Raw genomic sequence first — 20,393 nt, 5'->3', positions numbered from 1 at the left:
CAGGTCTGTGATTCTAAATTAGGTGCAACTTTGCCCTCTACAGGACAACTGGCAATGTCTAGAACCGTTTCTTGTTGCAACTAGCACTTAACAGATACAGGCTAGGCAAACTATTGAACATCCTACAGATGAAAAACCCTGGTTTAACTGGTTAGGCTTTTCAGGTTGCTCAAGAGTTCTGAAGTAAATCAAAATACTGAGTTATGCTCTGTTTATACAATTTATATCTATTAGTCTCATTATATTTTACAAACTATTCTTATGATTTTTAAAATTTTTATTTATTTACTTCCATTTTATTTGAAAGGCACACAGACAGAAACAGACCAACAGAGATCTTCTATCCATGGCTTCCCTCCTATTTTTGCCCACAACCATCGTGGCTGTACTAGGCCAAAACCAGGAATCTAAAATTCAATCCAGGTATCCCACATGGTGACAAAGACCCAAGTACTTGAGCTATCATCTGCTGGTTCCCACGGTACACATTAGCAGGAAGCTGGACCGGAAGTGGAGCTGGGACAAAAAAACATGCTCTCCAGTGTCTCCCACAGGCATCCTAAGCAGTGTCCCACCACTATGCCAAACATCTCCTCCATCTTTATTTTCAGAAAATCAACTATTCTTCATTTTACTTCCAATTCCAATAAAATACTAAGCCTACAATTTTTAAGATAGCCTACATCATCATGAAGTTAACCAGAGAAAAGTTCCTTCCAAAATAAGAAATCACTGAAGAAAATTCTACCATTCAGAAGACCTTAGTTTTGACACAATGAACAAAAAGAGTCAGTCAAATGTTTAAGTTATGAGAATAGAATACTAAGTAAGTTAACACTAAAAGAGATTTAAAGAGAAAATTCACAGAATACTTTCAGTTATAGACTCTGGTTCTACTTAAAATTTCAGATTCTACTTACATTTAAGAAAAAGCATAAACAGGGATTATGTAGCCTGGATTTATTCATACTTAAATAATATGTTATCACTAACTTTAACATCTTACAGTGTTCAATGTTGTTGGTATTATGTATTTCAAATTAAAGTGGGAAACTTCTTGCCAGCTTTATTTCTGCTTAGAAAAAATTACAGCAATAATACTTATTAAAATTGAGTATTCATTTTGAAATATATACTCAACAAAGAGCTTTTAAAAAAAACCTGTTGTGTTATTTTTCAGTTTAAAGATTTTAATTGGCTTAACTTGTGATTCTAGAATTAGGTAGCACTTCATTCCATAAAAAACCTGTTTCCAAAAATAAATTTTAAAACTCATCTTGAACAATGTGCCTAGCAAGCTACAACATCAAACATTATCAGTTAGTTGTAGAATACTCAAATAAAGGGAAACAAAACAAAGGCAATGCTGGGACTGGTGCTGTGGCACAGCTGGTGAAGTTGCAGCCTGTAATAATACCAGCATCCCATATAAGAGTGCTAGTTAAGAGTCTCAGCTGTTCTGTTTCAGATTCAGCTACCTGCTAAGGTACCTGGGAAAGCAGCAGAAGATAGTCCAAGTATCTGGGCCCCTGCACCCATGTGGGAGACCCAGATGAATTTCCAGGCTCCTGGCTTCAGCCTTACCCAGCCCCAGCCGATGTAGCCGTTGTGGTCACTAGGGGAGTGAACTAGTGCAGGTCTCTCCCTCTTTTTTACTGTCACTCTGCCTTTCAAATAAAGAATTAAAAAAAAAAATGAAGATAATGCTGATATATTAAATATGTAGATATAATTTATAAACAGAACTCCATATTACTAATACAAATACATATACCACAATGTATAAAACAAATTACATATATTTTTCATTTAGAAAGAGAAAGTAGGGAATAAATAATTCAACAGTCTCTACCTCACATATTCATTGATAGATTATAAAATACTAAATTTTTTAAATGTTTTAAAATTAAAAAAGGTTTACTTTGAAAATTAAAAAAGGTTTAAAGTCAAACATCTATTATCACATGGATTAAATCTCGTTCAGTCCCTTAATTCAAGGGGATAATAAATCTTACAGCTAGTTGATGATTGGATAATTTAATGTTAATAATAGTAGTAGTAGACATAGCAGTAAGTGGATTACACATCAACTACAAAGCATTCTGTGGTAAAATCATACCTGGGGCACTTAGCAAAACTGACAATAAAACAGCATCATCAGTTACAGTAAGGCTGGAGTTGATACATACTCCTTAACAACTCAATAAGGACTTTTACAGTTTAGAACATCTGGCATACAGTAAGCACTATTTGTTTTGCTCTTATATTTACTGCTGTTTTATTTATTGCTTCTAATCCCCTCATTCATTACTTGAAGGGAACTGTACATTGCAGGGGCCCTACATGTTAAATAAGGGATGGAGTACAAGCAGATGTGTGAAGTCACCCACACGTGATACCCTCTGAATCCTTTTCATAACAACATTTAAGTCTGGTGGAAGCTTCTATTCTTAGATCAAGAATAAAGAAGCAAGTGGATTACCAGACTGGCACTGAATATAGTCTCCAATTTAGAACAGAACCAAAAACATGTATAGAATTGAAAACCGCATTCAATTCCTATTCTCATCCTCCATGATGACTGAGAAACAGATAAAACATTTTCTAATAGATCAGAAATAGGTAACTGGCCTCTTAACCCTGACCTCATCTTTGGAAATCTTTCCCTTTACACCAAGCAATAAGTAACAAATCTCTTTATTGGAAAACAAACGGTTTTCTTGGTTATTATTTAAGATCTCACCTGATTCTGAGAAATGGGGTAGAGGAACAAAAAAATTCAGAGAAAACGTGAAGGACTAATCACATTATCTCGCCACCATGGTCATCCAACAAATGAGGAGAGAAAACGTTTATCAGTTACAATTGTGTTTTAGTCCACATTTGCTGATATTCTCAAACCATGAGTCTACTTTTCCAGTCTGTCATTATATTTCAATGATATTTTTGCCTCTGAGAACATTTTTCAGTGCAATTAAGTTGCACACAAAAAGCCTACAGGTACTACCATAATAACAGTGCCTTTTCCCATAGTGTTCTGAGCTAAACGCCCTCTCATGACAACATTAAGCTAGTCAATTAGTATACCCACAGTTCTAATGAAGGAATTAAAGATGCTTCATGGCTGAGTCTTGAAGAATGGGATCCCTGGATAGAAAAAACTTAAATAATTTTTACAATACACTTTGTGAATAAACAAGCAAAACGGTAATTTATGCAGACTGAAAGAGAATCAAAGGGCTAATAAATGGCACTGTATATATTTCTTAAATACACCATGAGTTTAGGTATAAATCTCTACTAATCAACTCCCACACAAAACAATTTTATAAACAATATTATTTTAAGATGTCTTAAGCTTTTACATACCTGAGAATGCTAGATGATATACAACAAAAAAGTATTGGTTTATTATTAATAATTATCATCAGAATACATGTTCAGCTTGCAAAAAGAATCTAATTAGATCTCATCCAAGAAGGTTAAAAGAGATAAGGGCCCTCTCCTAGAACAGTATTCAGTTCTCTGGTATCATGTACCGAAATTATTGCTTAGAAAACATTATGCTTGGGGATGGCATTGTAGCACAGCAGGTTAGGCTGCTGCCTGAATCACCAGCATCCTATACAAGTGCCAGTCTTGGCTGATCCACTTCCAAACCAGCTCCCTGCTAATGCACCTGGGAAAGCAGCAGAAGATGGCCTAAGTACCTGGGACTCTGTTACCCATGTGGGAGACCAGGATGAGGTGCTAGGCTCCTGGTTTCAGCCTGGCCCAGCCCCAGCCACTATGGCCATCTGGGGAGTAAACCAGCGGATGGAAGATCTCTCTCTCTGTTCTTCCCTCCCTCTCTCTCTCTCTTTAATTCTGTATTTTAAATTCATAAATATATCCTTTTAAAAAAATTAACTTTCAAGAGTTTAGAGCTAATTCATAAGTAATGCTTTAACAAACAATATACATAATTTCTTAAGATTGAATTTTGGTGGTTCCTTAACTAAAACAGCAATATGTGTACAAAGCTCATTTGTGATCTAATAGCACAATATTGCTTTGTAAAAAGTTTTGATACAATCAGTGTACATAAAAATTGGTTTATAATTTAGCTTTATAAGTAATTTATCGAACTTCTTTCAAACACAGAAATTTGAACAAGCAAAGTATAAGCTTAATTTGCAGTTAGGTTTCCTAGAAATTTTTTTAAGTTTTCCAAAATACAATATAATTTAGTGTTCATTCCTTAATAAGCAGAAATTATTTTTAAAGGTACAAAGAAAAATCTAGAAACCATTACAAGGCTATTCATTTGTCAATATCAGAGACTTCAATAAAAATGGAAGGTATAATTTAAAGTAGGCTATAAGGTCCCAAAATTATGATTGTATTCAAGTATATTAGTAAGTTCATGTGTTAACACATACCAAGAAGCGGTGACATATTCTGAAATATGCGAAGCAACTCGGGTGTAATACATGGACTGTTTTCCAATGTTACTAACCTACAAGGAAAAAAATATAGATAAGTCACTTTCAATTTCCATTAACACAACAAAAATATTAAAAAGAGCCTCAACCAAAGAAAGAAACGTAGATGTTACAGGAAGTTATAAAAATTACCCAAGGAAAAAAAATATTAAAAATGTCTCAATGAACAGGGACACCACACAGGACTCCCACAGCTGAGGGATAGAAGGGTGGAGGAGAGGCCAGCTTCTGAGGAAGTGAGAGCAGACTGCACTGACCAGTGCCACTGGTGATGCTGCATAAGAGAGACTCGCAGACCACACTGACTCTGAGTTCAGCTCAGAGCCCTTGCAGGGGGCAGTGTGTCCACCTAATCCAGTGAAGGAAAAGCACATTTCTTCCCCCTCCCCCATCATCCCCTTACAAGGGCACCTGGCAAGGGGCGGTGTAAGGAGCAGAAAATTAAACTACTTCATCATAATATTAACAAAAGTTAAGAGCTAAGCTGACTACAGATCTATGTGGACTTGATAAGAACCACCCATGGCCGGCAAACACCTTCCTCGGGAACTTATGGACCTTACACTGACTGTCAAAAAATGTATATAAACCACAGACTAAAGAGGCCCACAGGGACTCTCTGAACAAATTCTTCTGAGTGCAGCGAGCGGAAGCTCTGGGCTGACCCACCGCATTCAAACCTTCCTGGGAAAAAGTGCTCCTAGCCAGGCCTGCACTCACTGGGTGTTGAGGCTCTGCTCTCCCTGAGCTCAGACTTCATCCTTTTGAAGCCAAAACACCAGCCATACTCTGAGACTTTGATCGCCCTTGAAGACCTGTGCTTCCCAGCTCACACGCACCACCTCTGCAGACGCTGTACAACTCTGCCCTCGGTGGCTAAGAGGCGTCATGTGGAACACCTGGGGTGCTTTGGGAACCCTGGGTGGTTGGTTTACCCATTGTGCTGTGTTATACAAATTAAAACGTGGGATTTCCCTACTGCATAATAAAAAGCCTTATTGGGACCACCACCACCTCCATGCCATTACTACACTTGCCACAGGTGGGGAGAAGAAACTCTAGAAAATATGCAAACACATGAAGACTGATCAACATGCTCCTGAATGAACAGTGGGTCACAGAAAAATCAAAAGGGATATCAAAAAATTCCTGGAAACAAATGAAGATGATAATACAACATATCAAAACTTATGGGATGGGGCCAGCACTGTAACGCAGTGGGTAAAGCTGCTGCCTGCAGTACCCGCATCCCATACGGGCACCAGTTCAACTCCCAGCTGCTCTTCTTCCAATCCAGCCCTCTGGTATGGCCCGAGAAAGCAGAAGATGGCCGAAGTCCTGAACTGTGCCTCCAGGTTGCATGGTCTTCAGGCCACCCATCTCATGCTTCCTGGCCTACATGCTCCTTCATGTGGCTGGCTCCTGGTACTCGGTATGAACCCAGATTTATCTCTCTTTTAGATAGTGCCCTCACTCTCCTATGCATTTCTCTCACTGAATAAAAGCCTAAAACTTACCACGCTGCCTCGTTCATTTATGCCGGTATTCAGAATTCTTCTCTGAATATTAGGCAAGAACCCACACAGGCTTATTAACATTGGGAATTTATTAATAAGCACATGGTGATATCAAATGGCACCCCATATTCCAATATCAGAGCAAATGAAAAACAACACATAAGAAAATCTCAAAGAAAAAAAGTTATAGATGGGGGAAGCAAGTGGAGCAGGGAGTCAGGGAGAGATATTTGTTTAACCAGATATTATTATGAGCAGTGATATGGGTTATTAAGACAGTCTGGAAACTGAGGGTGGAAAATGATCTCTTCAAAAGTTTATCTAGCAAGATCAAAAGTGTCCAGCCTGCTTACTTAGGAATCTCCAGATTTACCATGAGAATAGCCAGGGAGCCTTGTTGATTCCATCTCCCTGAACTCAGTTTATTGTGAAAACAAGTTACCTAAGGTACCCTTCTGGATGGTTTTTTTTTAATCTTGAGCAAGCCAGATGGGATAAAGGATCATAAATCAGGTCTTTTGTGGGTTTTGTGCCTTCCTTATAACTGAATGTCAATCAAAATTATGCTTAAAAACTGACTGCCATGGATCACTTGGGGCTTTTTCCTCTCTTGGAAGCCTCCCTCCATGCCACTCTGGCTGGAGGTCTTTGACTATAATAAATCTTGCTCTTCTGCTTGTCCACTTGGAAATTCTTCTTCCATGTGAACCAAAGAACCAAGATAATAATCTGTTCTCTGCCATTGTTTTCCTTAACATTATGACTTACTGTAAAACCACTGCAACTAATACAGTAAAGAAACTAAGAAGTACCATAAGCAGAGAGTCCTTCCCAGTGTGTCCAAACTGAGATTCTATCTGAAGCTTGTTCCTTTCCTCACACTTAAAAGGCCATCTATATGGGCACCAGTTCAAGTCTTGGTTGCTCCACTTCCAATTCAGCTCTCTGCTAAGGCCTGAGAAAGCAGTAGAAGACAGAAGATGGTCCAAGTCCTTGTGCCCCATGTGGAAGACCTGTATGTAAGACGCTCCAAGTTCCTGGCTTCAGATGGGCCCACCTCTGGCCATTGCAGCCATTTGGGAAGTGAACCAGTGGATGGAAGACCTCTCTGTCTCTGCATCTCTGTAATTCTGTCCTTCAAATAAATAAGTAAATTTAAAAAAAAAAAATAAAGGATGCTTTCAATCTTATTGAAATAAAGCATCTTTGGCTAGGTTAAAATACAAACAGAAACTGTGTTCTTAATAGAAGACAAAAATAAGTATCAAACAGAAAAAGTTTACAAGTAAAATAATTAAAGGTAGCATGTAAATCACTGCATACATATACTGCATAACATGATGCTTCGTGACAATATTTTAAATACTTATTACACAAAAAATTACCAAAATTTTGTGTGGTACTCAGAATTTTTTACAACATACAAACCAAAGTTAGGGGAATAAGGGGACAGTGACACAAAGATAACTTAATGAAATATTTTAATAAATCAATGTCAAAAAGAAAAGCACTGTGGTACAGTGGGTTAAGCTGCTGCCTACAACACCGGCACCCCTTATGAGTACTAGTTCAAGTCCCAGATGTTCCAATTCCAATTCAACTCCATGTTAATGTGTCTGGGAAGGCAGTGGAAGATAGCCCGAGTACTTGGGTCCCTGCCATCCACGTAGAATGAGAGTACAAGGCTCCTAACTTCAATCTAGCCCAACCTTGGCTGTTACGGGCATTTGGAGAGTAAACCTGCAAATGGAAGGTGGGTCAATCTCTCTCACTCTAGCTCTCTCCCTCCCTCCCTACAACCCTGCCTTTCAAATAAACAAACAAATCTTTAACAGAAGAAAAAACAAACTAATTTGAACCATAAAACCCACAAGTTAAAAAAACAGATGCATGTAAAAGTCTGTAGCATTTACACTGTCACTGCAATTATATGTAAATGTATTACAAAAATGGAGCTTTAGCTCTCAAAATTCATATTAAGCTTAAAAATAAAATTGTAGAAGCCACAATAAAATTGTAGAAGCACAGCTGGTTAACCTACTACTTAAAATGCCAGCATCCCACACCAGTTTGTCTCTGTTGCTCCACTTCTGAACCATCTTCCTGCCAATGTTCCTGAAAAACAGCGGATAGCCCAAGTGCTTGGACTCCTGTCACCCATGTAGAAAACCAGGATGGAGTTCTTGGCTCCTGGCATCAGTCTGGCCCGGCCTCACCACTATGGCCATGAGGGGCATGAACCAGCAGATAAAAGATGGATCTTTTTGTCCCTCTGTGCTAACCAATGCAACAAAATTATCTCACTCTCATAACAACCACAGGAAGTAGTAACTGTTTTCCCAACTTTCGCAGACAGGGAAACTGAGGCTCATAGAAGATGAGTAAGTTGCTCAAATCACAAATCTAGTGGCATGGTACAACTGGAATTTGCACAGGTATATATTTGATCCCAAACAAGAGTCTTAAAGCCCTAAGAGAAAATAATGAATAAATTTGAACTCTGATTTGTGATACTAGAGAATCTTAACTTTCTTCAAATTAAATTTATTTGAGGGGCTAGCACTGTGGCGTAGCAGGTAAAGCCACTGCCTGTAGTACCAGCATCCCATATTGGTGCCGGTTGGAGTCCCAGCTGCTCCACTTCCGATCCAACTCTCTGCTATGGCCTGGGAAAGCAGCGGAGGATGGCCCAAGTCCTTGGGCACCTGCTCTCATGTGGGAGACCTGGAAGAAGCTCCTGACTCCTGGCTTCGGATCGGAAAAGCTCCAGCTGTTGCGGCCACTTGGGGAGTGAACCAGCAGATGGAAGACCTATCTCTCTCTCTCTGCCTCTCCTTCTCTCTCTGTGTAACTCTGACTTTCAAATAAATAAGTAAATCTTTAAAACAAATTAAATTTATTTGAAAGGCAGAGAGACAGAGAGAGAGACAGAGATTGACCTTCTATCTGCTATTCATCCTCCAAATGCCCCCAACAGCCATACTCAGCAAGCTGAAGCCAGGACCTGAGAATTCAATCCAGGTTTACCACATGGGTGGCAAGGACCCAACTACTTGCTGCCTCCCAGGGTATGAATCAGGAAGAAGCTGGAATCAGCGGAGCCTGGACTCAAGCTCAGGCACTCTGACTTCGAATGTGGGTGTCCCAAGAGGTATCTTTACTGTCACATCAAAGGCCTACCACAGGGATCTTAACTATTAATAAATTTGCTATTTTAAAAAATTTGTCTAATAATTTAATTTCATTTACATATAACTATAGGGCTAGGAAAAATAAATTATCATTAACAGAAAAATGTATTCTTATCTACTCACATAATCTTATCGAAAATTTGTACATTTTTAATAAATACATTAATATATTAAGTGAATAACACTGGTAAGTATCACTTCAAACTTAAAAAATTCTAACTTTCAACATCATATATTATATACATGCTTAGAAGAAGATATTTGTATGTCAGACTAATATTTCAATTTGTAAGTAGGGATTAGTAACTACAGTTCATGAATTAAATCCCACCATATCATATTTCTATAAATCATGTTTATTTGGAGCACAACCATGTCCATTTCCTTACTTATCACCGATGACTGCTTTCACACCAAAATAGCAGAGGTGTGTAGTAGCAAAGGGAGTTTGTGACCTGCAAAGCCTACAACATTCAGATGACCTTTTAAGGAAAAAGTATGTCAACCTCTGATCTAGAATAATTTATCCTGTACAAACACATGAAAATTAAGATTTCATTCAATATCATGCTAATTTACAATGAAACCCATCTAGCTATCATTTAAGTCCAAATACCCTAACCTCAAAAAGAATGAGGAACACAAATCACTCATTAATAAGTCTCTGCTTCGTTAAGTTCGTTTTAATGTTTTTCATCTAGTATTCTAATACATACATCAATTTATAGTTTGCATGAAAGATAATTCCTAAGAATCAAAACTGTAAATGCACAGACATTTAATAAAAAAGAAAAAGAAAGGGGCATGGGAGAGCTACACACACAGAAATACACATTTTTTCCCCTATGGTTGATTATTGTGACTTATTTTTTTGATTCCAATTGTTAATTTATATCCTGAAATTTTAAAATGTTCACATATTATTCAAAGACCATCTCTGGAGAAAACTGTTCACTGCAGTAGGATGAGCTTAATAAATTGAAAGGATTTTCTAGGACAATTCCTTACACACAATGCTCAGCCATGTCACTGAGGGGGCCAGAGGAATGAGGGGGAGCTGGGAGCTGGGGAAAGGTATGTGTTTTTTTTTTTTTTCCCCAAACTTCTGAATACTATAGTTTACATACTCAGTTGAAAAAGACTAAAATAGCACCAGCATTTGGGGCTAAAGTATATACAATATCTCAGTACCTGATGCATAAATATTAAAAGACTCAAAAAACTTCTCAGTGTGCCCCCAGAACATCTCATTTAACACACTGAAAATTTTAAGTCAATTTTAAATCTGGAAAAGTTAAGAAGATTCCCATTTCCCATGCCAAATTCCAAAAGATGAAATTCAGGTGAGTTCTTAGTGAACTTTGCACTCTAAGTGTATCGACTATATGCCAACACTGAATAACAGGTGCTACAAGTGAAGCTGGGTTTTCCTAGTTAAGGTAAGCAGATGTTAGTTTTGTTTTTAAATGCTGAGCGCTCAAAGCCCTGTTATGTGACCTCTTCTTCACTGGTGTGAGAGACAAGAACATCAGGAAAAAAAGTAAGATCCACGGTATCAGGTTTATCCTCTTACCATAATTCTAAACCATCTTCCAGAAGATAAACATGTGGAGGCTGGGAAACATCTGTACTCAGTTGAATAACAGGGAGCAGGAAAGGGTACACGTTCTTGCTGTCTGCTCCTAATCCCTATAGGAAGTATAAATAAAACTTACAATAAGACATTCTAAGGTCCCAGCTCCCTCCCCCATATATTGCTTATTATGTAAAAAGCCCTAAAATCAATTTATAAAAAAGAAATTTGTTTTCTTCAGGACAGTACTAATTACAAGCAATAATAAAACCAAGGTCCATTAACAATTCGAAAAGTTAGTTTTCTTAGTCTTATTCAAATGCCTAATGGGAGGAAAAAAGAAACAAAACAACATTTTAAAAAATTCTGCACACTAGCATAATACTTATTTTTCACTTTGTGTGACTACAGAAGTATCAACAATGGTTCTATAATGTCTACATTGCTCTCACCAAAGCAACTAATCTAAAATGCATGTACCTGGGCCTGCACTGTGGCACAGTGGATAAGACCACCGCCTGCAGTGCCAGCATCCCATATGGGTGCCAGTTCTAGTCCTGGCTGCTCTATTTTAAATCTACCTCTCTGCTATGGCCTGGGAAAGCAGTGGAAGATGGCCCAAGTCCTTGGGCCCTTGTATCCGTGTGGGAGACCCAGAGGAAGCTCTTGGCTCCTGGATTAGGATCAGCACAGCTCCGGCCTTTGCAGCCCTCTGGGGAGTGAACCAGCAGATGGAAGACCTCCCTCTCTTTCTCTGCCTCTGCCTCTCTGTAACTCTGCCTTTCAAATAAATAAATCATAAAAAATAAAATAAAATGCGTGTACCAAAATGTTCAGCAGTAAAATAATTAAGTATGGTACATTATGTTTTAGAATACTGAATAGTCATGACACAGCATTGGGCGTGGAATGAAAAAAACATCAAAAATAATTACAAATTGAATTTCAAAGATGCAGAGGTGTACATAACAATTCCACAAGTCACAGAGTTTTTAAAACTATCTACATTCAAGTATATATAGATAAATGCATGAAAATGTTTCTAGAGGTAAATAAAAAACGAACTAGTCAAATATGGGAAAGGAAAATGATGCTGGGAAGAAAGATTTTTCTTAAAAATTTTAGTATGCTTTAAAAAATGTACATTTTTAATTCAAGAATTTTTGTTAGTATTTTTAATAGGCCAAGAACACAAAGATGGAGGAAAAAGAGTGGGTTTAATTTTAATTTCTCATTTGTATAACTTTGTCTTAGTGGGACTGACTCAACCTATCACACTTAAGAACTTTGGAAGAAAACAAAAAGAATTAAAAAGCCAATTTCTAAACCATTAAAATCTTTGTAGTATGATAAATACAGAAGAGAAAACAAACTATCAAATACCTCCTCGCTGAGAAATAACTCACATGTGAACATAATATGGCAAATAAAAATGCCACAAATATATACATAGTTCCCTCTTGATAACATACAAGTTCAATCTTTTTAAGCATATAACACATATTATTATTTAAATGTATAACAACTGCTTAACTTTTAAGTATATAATACTTTATTATTGACTAGTCACCATGATAGACAACAAATTTCCAAACTCTATCCATTCTAACTGAAACTTTGTACCCTTTGCCAACCATCATTCTACTATTTGCCTCAATGAAAACAACTTAGATAGACCCCACATGAGATATTGTTATTTATCTTATGTTCAATCTTTGCCACTGTGGAATAAACACTTCAGCGAAATACATCAAAAATTCCTTAAATATATTAGGTATAAGTGTAGCCCTTTCTATAACTAAAAATCATTTGGAAGACCTTATTTAAGAGTTTCCCAAGGGTGCGGCGCTGTGGCGTAGCAGGTAAAGCTGCTGCCTGCAGTGCTGGCATCTCATACGGGCACCGGTTCGAGTCCCGGCTGCTCCATTTCCAATCCAGCTCTCTGCTGTGGCCTGGGAAAGCAGTAGAAGATGGCCCAAATCCTTGGGTTCCCACACCACGTGGGAGACCCAGAAGAAGCTCCTAGTTCCTGGCTTTGGATCAGCACAGCTCTGGCCATTGTGGCCAACTGGGGAATAAACCAGCAGATGGAAGACCTCTCTCTCTTTCTCTGCCTCTCTTTTTCTCTCTGTGTAACTCTGCCTTTCAAATAAATAAATGAATAAATTTTTTAAAAAGTCATTATTTAATAAATAGTACATCAAGCCTTAAAATTCAACTAAATATCACTCTACAGGTCAGTCTTTCATGGAACAAAAAAAGAAGCACATTAAGAAAAACTATTAAGTTCTCTTTGATTATCAAGTAGACTCAAAAAATTTCCTTGGGAAATCAGAATTTCCTTACTTAAGTGTTTATCTCAAAGATCAAAACCTGTTGTTATTAATAAAACAAAAGTAAGGAATTGCTAAAAACACAGAGTCTCTTGGTCCAAGCCTGAAAAGAACTGATACTGAAGAATGTGTGCAGCCCTCCATACGGAGCTATAAGTAAATCTGAAGACTGTGGGTCCACAGTAACTACAACTCATTTATCAACCATACTCGGAAGCACAAAAAGAAATCCATCAATTATGAAGAAAGCTGTCAGAGGAGATTAAAGGAGGGAAAGATCACACTTGACTCTAGTTATATAAGATGTAAGGGGAAAGTGGATAATGGATACACTGGCCTCTTTTTCTGTGCTCTCCTTGCAACTACCAATGAACCTGTAATTGCTTTTATAAGAAAAAATAAAATAGCTTCCTCTAAATATTGGACTTTCTCAGGGCACTGTCTTATAGCTCTCTAATGGTTCATGAACACTACTGATGTTCAAATCCATTCTCTCCAACCCAGCTCTCTCAACTCATTACTCAAATGACTGCAAGTCATCATCACCTAGCTCCTGGCTCCCAGCTTTGGCCTGGCCAAGCCCTGGCTGTTGCTGCAACCTGGGAAGTGAATCAACACATGGAAAAGTTCTTTCTCTCTTTCAAATAAATAAACCTTTTAAATATGTATATTTATTTATTCTATCATTCTTCCTTTGTATGTTTCAAATTTTTTGCTAACAGGCAGCTCATGACAAGACCCTCAGGTAATTACTGACTTCATAAATAAATCAACAACGGAGTCACTGTGCACTTACTCCCCCTGTAGGATCTCTGTCCTTAATGTGTTGTACTATGCGAATTAATGGTAAAACTACTACTCAAACAGTACTCTATTTTTGTGTGTCTGTATGGGTGCAGTCTGTTGAAATCTTAGTATATACTAAGTTGATCTTCTGCATATAAAGATAATTGAAAATGAATCTTGATGAAGAATGGGATGGGAGAGGAAGTGGGAGATAGGATGGTTGCAGGTGGGAGGGAGGTTATGGGGTGGGGGAAGCTGCTATAATCCAAAAGTTGTACTTTCGAAATTTATATTTATTATAAGCAGGATCTGACCGGGGCTGGAGATATTGCATATTTACAACCATAACCTGCGACCCAGAGCAGCTCAGAATGGTAAACAGCAGCACTTCCAGTCTACAAGAAAAAATGGCCTCCAATAAAAACTACTTGGCATTGGCTGGCATTGTGGCACCAGAGGGTTAAGTAGCTGCCTACAATACCACCATCCCATATGAGGCCAGTTCCAGTCCCAGTTGCTCCACTTCTGATCCAATTCCCTGTTAATGTGCCTAGGAAAGCAGTGGAAGATGGCCCAAGTACTTGGGTCCCTAAAACGTGGATGGGAGACTTGGATGGAATTCCTGTCTCTGGGCTTCAGACTGGCTGGCCCTGACTGTTGACAGTCGTTTTGGGAGTAAACCAGTAGATGAAAGATTCTCTCTAACTCTTTCAAATAAACAAAGTAAATCTTTCAAAGCAAAAGTAAAATTAAAAAGCTGCACTGCAAAAAAATGGGAAAGAAATAGAATGGAAAGAGTAAAAAGTAAAAGACAGAGTCTGAAGAATCCATGGTAGACAAAGTATTAGACTGATGTGTAGACGTATTTACTCATGTGGAAGGGTTTTTCAGATGCTGAAAATATTTGGGAACCTGAAGAAAATTTAGATTGGCCAGATTTAATTAGAGCCCCCCCCCAAAACAAACAAACAAACAAAACAACCCACAAAAAAAATCCTCAAAAACCTGGTTAAGTAAAAGACAGCACAAATGCCTTAAGGGCTGATTCTGAGACCAGAGTGCTATTTAGGACATCTGCCATTCTATGAGTCTGCTGTGTATCCTTCTACCCATGTTGGATCATTCTCTCCCTTTTTTATTCTATCAGTTAGTAGTTGCAGACACTAGTCTTGTTTATGTGATCCCTTTGACTCTTAGTCCTATCATTATGATCAATTGTGAACAGAAATTGATCACTTGGACTAGTGAGATGGCATTGGTACATGCCACCTTGATGGGATTGAATTGGAATCCGCTGGCACGTTTCTAACTCTACCATTTGGGGCAAGTCCAATTGAGCATGTCCCAAACTGTACATCTCTTCCCTCCCTTATTCCCACTCTTATATTTAACAGGGATCACTTTTCAGTTAAGTTTCAAGACTTAAGAATAATTGTGTATTAATTACAGAGTTCAACCAATAGTGTTAAGTAGAACAAAAAAAAAAATACTAAAAGGGATAAAGTATTAAGTTGTTCATCAACAGTCAGGGCAAGGGCTGATCAAGTCACCGTTTCTCACAGTGTCCGTTTCACTTCAACAGGTTTCCCCTTTGGTGCTCGGTTAGTTGTCACCAATCAGGGAGAACATATGATATTTGTCCCTTTTGGACTGGCTTATTTCACTCAGCATGATGTTTTCCAGATTCCTCCATTTTGTTGCAAATGACCAGATTTCACTGTTTTTGACTGTTGTATAGTATTCTATAGAGTATATATCCCATAATTTCTTTATCCAGTCTATTGTTGATGGGCACTTGGATTGATTCCAGGTCTTAGCTATTGTGAATTGAGCTGCAATAAACATTAATGTGCAGACAGCTCTTTTGTTTGTCAATTTAATTTCCTTTAGGTAAATTCCAAGGAGTGGGATGGCTGGGTTGTATGGTAGGGTTATATTCAGGTTTCTGAGGAATCTCCAGACTGACTTCCATAGTGGCTTTACCAGTTTGCATTTGCACCAACAGTGGGTTAGTGTCCCTTTTTCCCCACATCCTCGCCAGCATCTGTTGTTGGTGGATTTCTGAATGTGAGCCATTCTAACTGGGGTGAGGTGAAACCTCATTGTGGTTTTGATTTGCATTTCCCTGACTGCTAGTGATCTTGAACATTTTTTCATATGCCTGTTGGCCATTTGGATTTCCTCTTTTGAAAAATGTCTATTGAGGTCCTTGGCCCATCTCTTATGTGGGTTGTTTGTTTTGTTGTTGTGGAGTTTCTTGATCTCTTTGTAGTTATTAATCCTTTATCTATTGTGTAGTTTGCAAATATTTTTTCCCATTCTGTCAGTTGCCTCTTCACTTTCCTGACTGTTTCTTTTGCAGTACAGAAACTTAAACAGCACTCTGGACTCAGAATCAGCCCTTAAGGCATTTGGATCTGGCTGAAAAGCCCATGAGAGTATTTCAGGCGTCGAAAGCCAAGACACTGTGGCAAAAAAAAAAAAAAAAAAAAAAAAAAAAAAAAAACAACCAACCCTAAATGAAAGATCTCTTCGAGTGAGATCCCAGTGGAAAGAACAGGTCATCAAAGAAGGAGATACCTTTCTCTGAAGGGAGGAGAGAACTTCCACTTTGACTATGATGACATGTCTAAATATGATCAGAGTCGGTGAACTCAAAAGGCCTCCATAGCCTTGGCAACTCATGACAAGAGCCTAGGGTGATTACTGACGCCATAAACAAGAGTGTCAGTTTGTTAAGTCAACAACAGGAGTCACTGTGCACTTACTCCCCATGTAGGATCTCTGTCCTTAATGTGCTGTTCATTGTGATTTAATGCTATAACTAGTACTCAAACAGTATTTTACACTTTGTGTTTCTGTGTGGGTGCAAACTGTTGAAACCTTTACTTAATATATGCTAAATTGATCTTCTGTATATAAAGAGAATTGAAAATGAATCTTGATGTGAATGGAAGGGGAGAGGGAATGGGAGAGGGAAGGGTTGCAGGTGGGAGGGAAGTTATGGGGGGCAAAAAGCCATTATAATCCATAAGCTGTACTTTGGAAATGTATATTCATTAAATAAAAGTTAAAAAAAAAAAGACGGCACAAAAAGAAAATCTTTATGAGACAGTGAATCTGATTACAGTAAATCAAAGAAGAAAACAGATGCTGCTGACAAACCAAGAGGCTTTGCCAGAGATTTTGATCCTGAACAAATATCTGGTGCCCCAGACAGCAGTACAGAATTTATGTTTCGCACAAAATAGAAAGATTCAGATGAGGCTAACTTGGTGTTGGCAAAAGAGGCAAATAAAAAGTGTCCTCAGATTGTAACTGCATTTTATGAAGAGAGGCTAACTTGGCATTCTCGTCTAGAAGATGAAGCTCAAATTGCACTGTTTCATATATATATACACACACACACACATACACATATATTTGTATGTATATACACACAGAGAGGCATGTGTGTGTGTGTGTGTGTGTAAATAACTTGGGTCATGGTTTTTTACTAGTATAAAGAAATAACCAGGGCCGGCACTGTGGAGCAGGTTAATCCTCCACCTGCGGCACCGGCATCCTATATGGGCACTGGTTCTAGTCCCGGGTGCTCCTCGTCCAATCCAGCTCTCTGCTATGGCCCGGGAAAGCAGCAGACGATGACTCAAGTGCTTGGGCTCCTGCACTCGCCTGGGAGACCAGGAAGAAGCTCCTGGCTCCTGGCTTCAGATCAGCACAGCTTCAGCCATTGCAGCCGTTTGGGGAGTGAACCAACGGAAGGAAGACCTTTCTCTCTGTCTCTCTCTCTCACTGTCTGTAACTCTTAACTCTCAAATAAATAAGTAAAGTCTAAAAAAAAAAAAAGAAATAACCACATTCTAATGAAAATCAAGTTTGATACATTGGTTTTAATTGTAATATGGGGGAGTTGTGAAAGCTCCTGGCTCCTGGCAACAAACTGGCCCAACTCTGGCTGTCGTGGCCATTTGGGGAATCAACCAGCAGATGAGAGATCTCTCTCTGTCCCTCCATTTCTCTAACTCTGCCTTTTAATTAAATAAATAAACTCCACCTCAAAAAAAAGGAAAGAAAGAAAACATTTGCTGCATTAGAGAACAGCTTTTCTGAATTCTAAGGAGACTTTCCATGGTCATTATTCAATCAGAACTTGATTTTCAATGCACACGACTAAGGATCATTCTGGATTTTTGTTTGGTTGTTTATTTTTGTGCAAGCATGCAAAAAATAATATATAAATGGACTTTTTGGTTGTTTGTAAACATTCACCAAAAGAAAAACCATTGGAAAACCATGTTTCTGAGATGTCATTCTGAGCAACCTAGTAAGTACCTTCACATTAAACTGAAAATTTTCCTGAAATTATAACCTTTCAAATTAAATGACTGTAAGTCATTTGAACAACTTCAATTAGAAAGAAGCAAGGGATCAATGCTGTGGCATAGCAAGTAAAGCTGTCACCTGCAGTACCAGCATCCCATTTGGGTGCCAGTTCATGTCCCGGCTACTCCAGTTCCAATCCAGCTCTCTGTTATGGCCTGGGAAAACAGTGGGAGACCTGAAAGAAGGTCCTGGCTCCTAGCTTCAGATTGGCACAGCTCTGACCGTTGCAGCCATGAGAGTGAACCATTGCATAGAAGACCTCTCTCTCTCTCTCTGTCTCTCTCTCTCTCTCTCTCTGCAACTCTGCCTTTCAATAAATAAATAAAACTTTTTAAAAAATGAAAAATTAAAAAAATTAAATGAAAGAAGCCAAATCAGGATCTGTACCAAAATCTATAGCCATAAATGCAATGGCTTATTTCCAACATTTCTGAAAATAAAATCTTATGTTACTAACAATCTCCCCATCCAGATGAGAAAAGTAGATGTCCTGGTATGTTGAAATAAGTTAAGCAGGGCCGGTGCTGTGGCATGGCGGGTGAAGCCACCACTTGCAGTGCCAGCATCCCATACGGGTGCTGGTTTGAGTCCTGGTTGCTCCACTTCCAATCCATCTCTCTTATGGCCTGGGAAAACAGTAGAAGATGCCTCAAGTCCTTGGGCCCCTGCACCCGCATAGCAAGACCCGAGGAAGCTCCTGGCTCGCTTCTGGCTTTGGATCGGTGCAGTTCCAGCCGTTGTGGCCTACTGGGGAGTGAACCAGTGGATGGAAGACACCCCCCCCCCGCCCCGTGTGTGTGTAACTCTGACTTTCAAATAAATAAATAAATATTAAAAAAAAAAAAAAAAGAAAGCTAAGCAAGATAAACAGACATTTGAAGATTTCTTCTAGTGAGTCATTACTTGATATAAGTCAAAATACTTTTGCCTTCGTGATTCATGTCTAAGATTCGGCTCATGGTAACCTGATCAGGTGATTACACCTTGGAAGTTTAGGATCTGCTGAAATAACCAGGTAAACCAGCTACTGTAATCTAAATTATTAACCTCCATATTTCTTCTTTTTCGCATCTCATTCCTTACATGCAGACTCAATCTTTGCAGTATCTGGGTTACTGGTTCAGCAGATGCCAGGAAAAACAATAACTTTGCAGTAATCAGAATGTTATCCAACTGTATATTGTTTATTTTATTATAAGTTCTGGTGAACAGTGGTCAAGTTTTTTAAAATAAGCTACACAGGCTCAACAGTATGATTAAAACATCTAATGTAAAAAAAAGAGGATTAAATACATGTTCAAGTCCCAGCTGCTCTTCTTCGGATCCAGCTCCCTGCTAATGAGCCTGGTAAAGCAGCAGAAGATGGCCTAAGTGCTTGGGACCCTGCAACCACATGGGAGCCCCAGATAAAGCTCCTGGCTCCTGGCTTCAGTCTGGCACAGCCCCAGCTGTTGCAGCTAACTGGGGAGGAATGGAAGAGCTCTCTTCCTCTCTCCCTCTTCACTCTGTAAGTCTTTCAAAATAATAAATCTTTAAAAAGAGAGAGAGAGAGAGAACACTAAAATGCTGAAACAAGAAGCTACATTATATGCATTCTATTTATAGCTAGAAAGATAAAGATTCAGTCATAAGAATTCAAATATATTCTTCCACAAAACAGGAAATGGAGAGAAGCAGTAAGAAACTGTGGACAGCTTTGAGTAAAGCAGGTTAAGCCGCCACCTATGACACTGGCATCCTATATGGGCACTGGTTTGTGTGCCCAGCTGCTCCACTTCTGATCCAGCTCCCTGCTAATGGCCTGGAAAAGGAAGCAGAAGATGGTTGAAAAGGAAGATCTCTCTCTCTCTCTCTCTCTCTCTCTCTCTCTCTCTAACTCTGCCTTGCAAATAAATAAAATTAATTAATTAATTAAGGGGGAGGGGAGGAAGGAGGAAGGAGGAAGGAGGGAGGGAAGGGGAGGGAAGGGGAGGGGAGGGGAAGGAGGAGGAAGAAAAGGTAGAAGGGGGAAGGGGAAGGAGGATGGCTAGGGGTTAGGGGTTAGGGGTTAGGGAAAAGAAAAGTCCCAAACAATTCATGAGTGTTATACTCTGGCTGCCTAAAATCACCTGAAGTAATACTGC

The 20,393-nt window shown here is 38.7% G+C and overlaps 1 protein-coding gene across 1 annotated transcript in view; it reads right to left on the bottom strand.

The window, feature by feature from the left end:
* The window catches only part of IPO11 (importin 11), a 220,202-nt gene that overhangs the window by 93,188 nt on the left and 106,621 nt on the right, over nucleotides 1-20,393 (bottom strand). The window contains exons 21-22 of the mRNA XM_062212061.1: nucleotides 10,766-10,881; nucleotides 4,422-4,498 (exon numbers count right to left, since the gene is read on the bottom strand). Of these exons, the coding sequence (XP_062068045.1) occupies nucleotides 4,422-4,498; nucleotides 10,766-10,881 (193 nt within the window). The remainder of the gene's footprint in view (nucleotides 1-4,421; nucleotides 4,499-10,765; nucleotides 10,882-20,393) is intronic.

Source organism: Lepus europaeus, chromosome 15 (genome assembly GCF_033115175.1).
Source record: "Lepus europaeus isolate LE1 chromosome 15, mLepTim1.pri, whole genome shotgun sequence".
NCBI lineage: Eukaryota > Metazoa > Chordata > Mammalia > Lagomorpha > Leporidae > Lepus > Lepus europaeus.
The sequence above is the reverse complement of the archived record's forward strand: the minus strand, read 5'-3'. Positions and strand labels throughout refer to the sequence as shown.